This window comes from Arachis duranensis, chromosome 1 (genome assembly GCF_000817695.3).
Source record: "Arachis duranensis cultivar V14167 chromosome 1, aradu.V14167.gnm2.J7QH, whole genome shotgun sequence".
NCBI classification, from domain to species: Eukaryota; Viridiplantae; Streptophyta; class Magnoliopsida; order Fabales; family Fabaceae; genus Arachis; species Arachis duranensis.
In genome coordinates, this window is record NC_029772.3 from 62,703,773 (window position 1) to 62,705,460 (window position 1,688).

At 39.2% G+C, this 1,688-nt stretch overlaps 1 protein-coding gene across 1 annotated transcript; it reads right to left on the reverse strand.

The window, feature by feature from the left end:
* Nucleotides 1-319: 319 nt before the first annotated feature.
* On the reverse strand, nucleotides 320-1,459 carry LOC107489597 (uncharacterized). The gene has a single exon (XM_016110350.3). It carries the CDS (start codon nucleotides 1,388-1,390, stop codon nucleotides 332-334), a length of 1,059 nt encoding a protein of 352 aa, XP_015965836.1. The 5' UTR covers nucleotides 1,391-1,459; the 3' UTR covers nucleotides 320-331.
* Nucleotides 1,460-1,688: the final 229 nt, after the last annotated feature.

Genomic DNA, 1,688 nt, shown 5'->3' on the forward strand with positions numbered 1-1,688 from the left:
TTTTAGTTAAAAGTGTTAATTCAAATAAAAATAAATGCAAGAAAAAGATATTGTTCATCTAACATTTTCTATAATATAGGATATATAAATTTTTTATATTAGTAATTGATTTTGATAGATGATTTTAGTATATACTTAATATGATTCTATAATAAAATAAGAAGTTAATAATAAATTAAAAATTAATTTTTAAGGTTTTGATTAGTGTTTCTATTTATTACCTTAATTACTTTGGTGGATGATGAAGATGATGATTAATTGATTATGGTATCACAAATTAAACTGACCATTAGTTTGAAATGATACTATGATCCTTGATAATTATTATTTTTCATTCAATAACCTTCCAAGCATAGAGGAACAAGCAAAACTCTGATGAGCCACCAACACTAAACCCCTCCACTGAACTAGTCCTTGTCAATGGAGGCGAAGACGAGGACGAAGACGAAGACAATGGTGTCGATGATGAAGACATAGACACGGACGAGGAAGAGAAAGCAGGCTTAAAGATAAACAAAGCATGCTTTAAACCAGGACTAAACAACCAATCATGAACATCCCAATATACCTCCACTCTCATCTTACTCAGATGAATCGACTCATTCCCTCGAAACTTCCACTGCAAGTGCTTAACATGAATCACCAAATGCCCATCGATCCTTATCTCCATCTCCGGCTGATGATGAAGAACGGAATCTCCTCCGTCGTTGGCGGTCCTGCCTTTGCATTCAATTGAGATCTCATGCCACCTACCTTTCTCGTGAAACTTGGCTCTCGTTGACAACTTCTTCTTCCCGAAAATATGCTCCTTCTTCGCTACCAATATCGGATCAATAAGCGAAGGCCGGCATCCGGTTCTTCTGTACGCTTCTTTCTTGAGATCGCCGAGAAGCAACACAACATCGTCGTCCCAAACCACCGCCACGTAGTACTCCGACGAGGGTTCCGTTTCGCCGTTGAACTTGGCGGTCTTGAGGTCCCAGAAGAGGTGAAGGGGTTTGTCGTAGGCGTCATCGACGACGAAGAGCTTGGAGCCTTGCTTCTTCCAGAAGTACCACGGCTTGAGCTCAACCTTGCAGGTGTATTGAGTGTCTCCTTTAAGACCTTCCACTGACACCGATAAGCCATGGAGCAAGAGATTCTTGCACCATGTGATTGTGATCTTGCGGCAGTTATCAGCGATCTTCGTTCTGTATACGGACATGTAAACGCTTTGGCCTGAACGGGTCACTGCTCCACCACCTCCTCCACCTTCATCACCACCACCCTTCAAAGGAGATGAAGAGAAGCAAGCAGGAATACCAATTGAATCTTGCATCTTTGAAGAGGGTGGTGGTGGATCGGAGCTAGAGATCAGATGTGATGAGTCACAGGTTTTACGATGGTTCATCAAGCTAAGTGAGCAGCAACAGCATTAATTGATTTTAAGAAAAAAATATATATTTAATTTTGTTCCAAAATTACTCGTGTCATGTGGACTATAGTACTGGCAGTGAGTAGAGAGAGCAGTCAGAGTGAATGAAGAACAACCCTTTTTATATTCTGCCACCTCTGTGTCTATATTCTATAATCTCTCTCCTTTACCTGTCACCACTTTTAATATTTCAGATCAAATTTACCTTTTTAGGTCTTACGTTATGTTATATCTATTTAATAATTTTACATAATTAACAAAATTAATTATCGTT

Bases quoted from the DNA above. Each gene is read 5' to 3' on its own strand.
- LOC107489597 (XM_016110350.3), bottom strand. From the start codon at position 1,390: ATGAACCATCGTAAAACCTGTGACTCATCACATCTGATCTCTAGCTCC.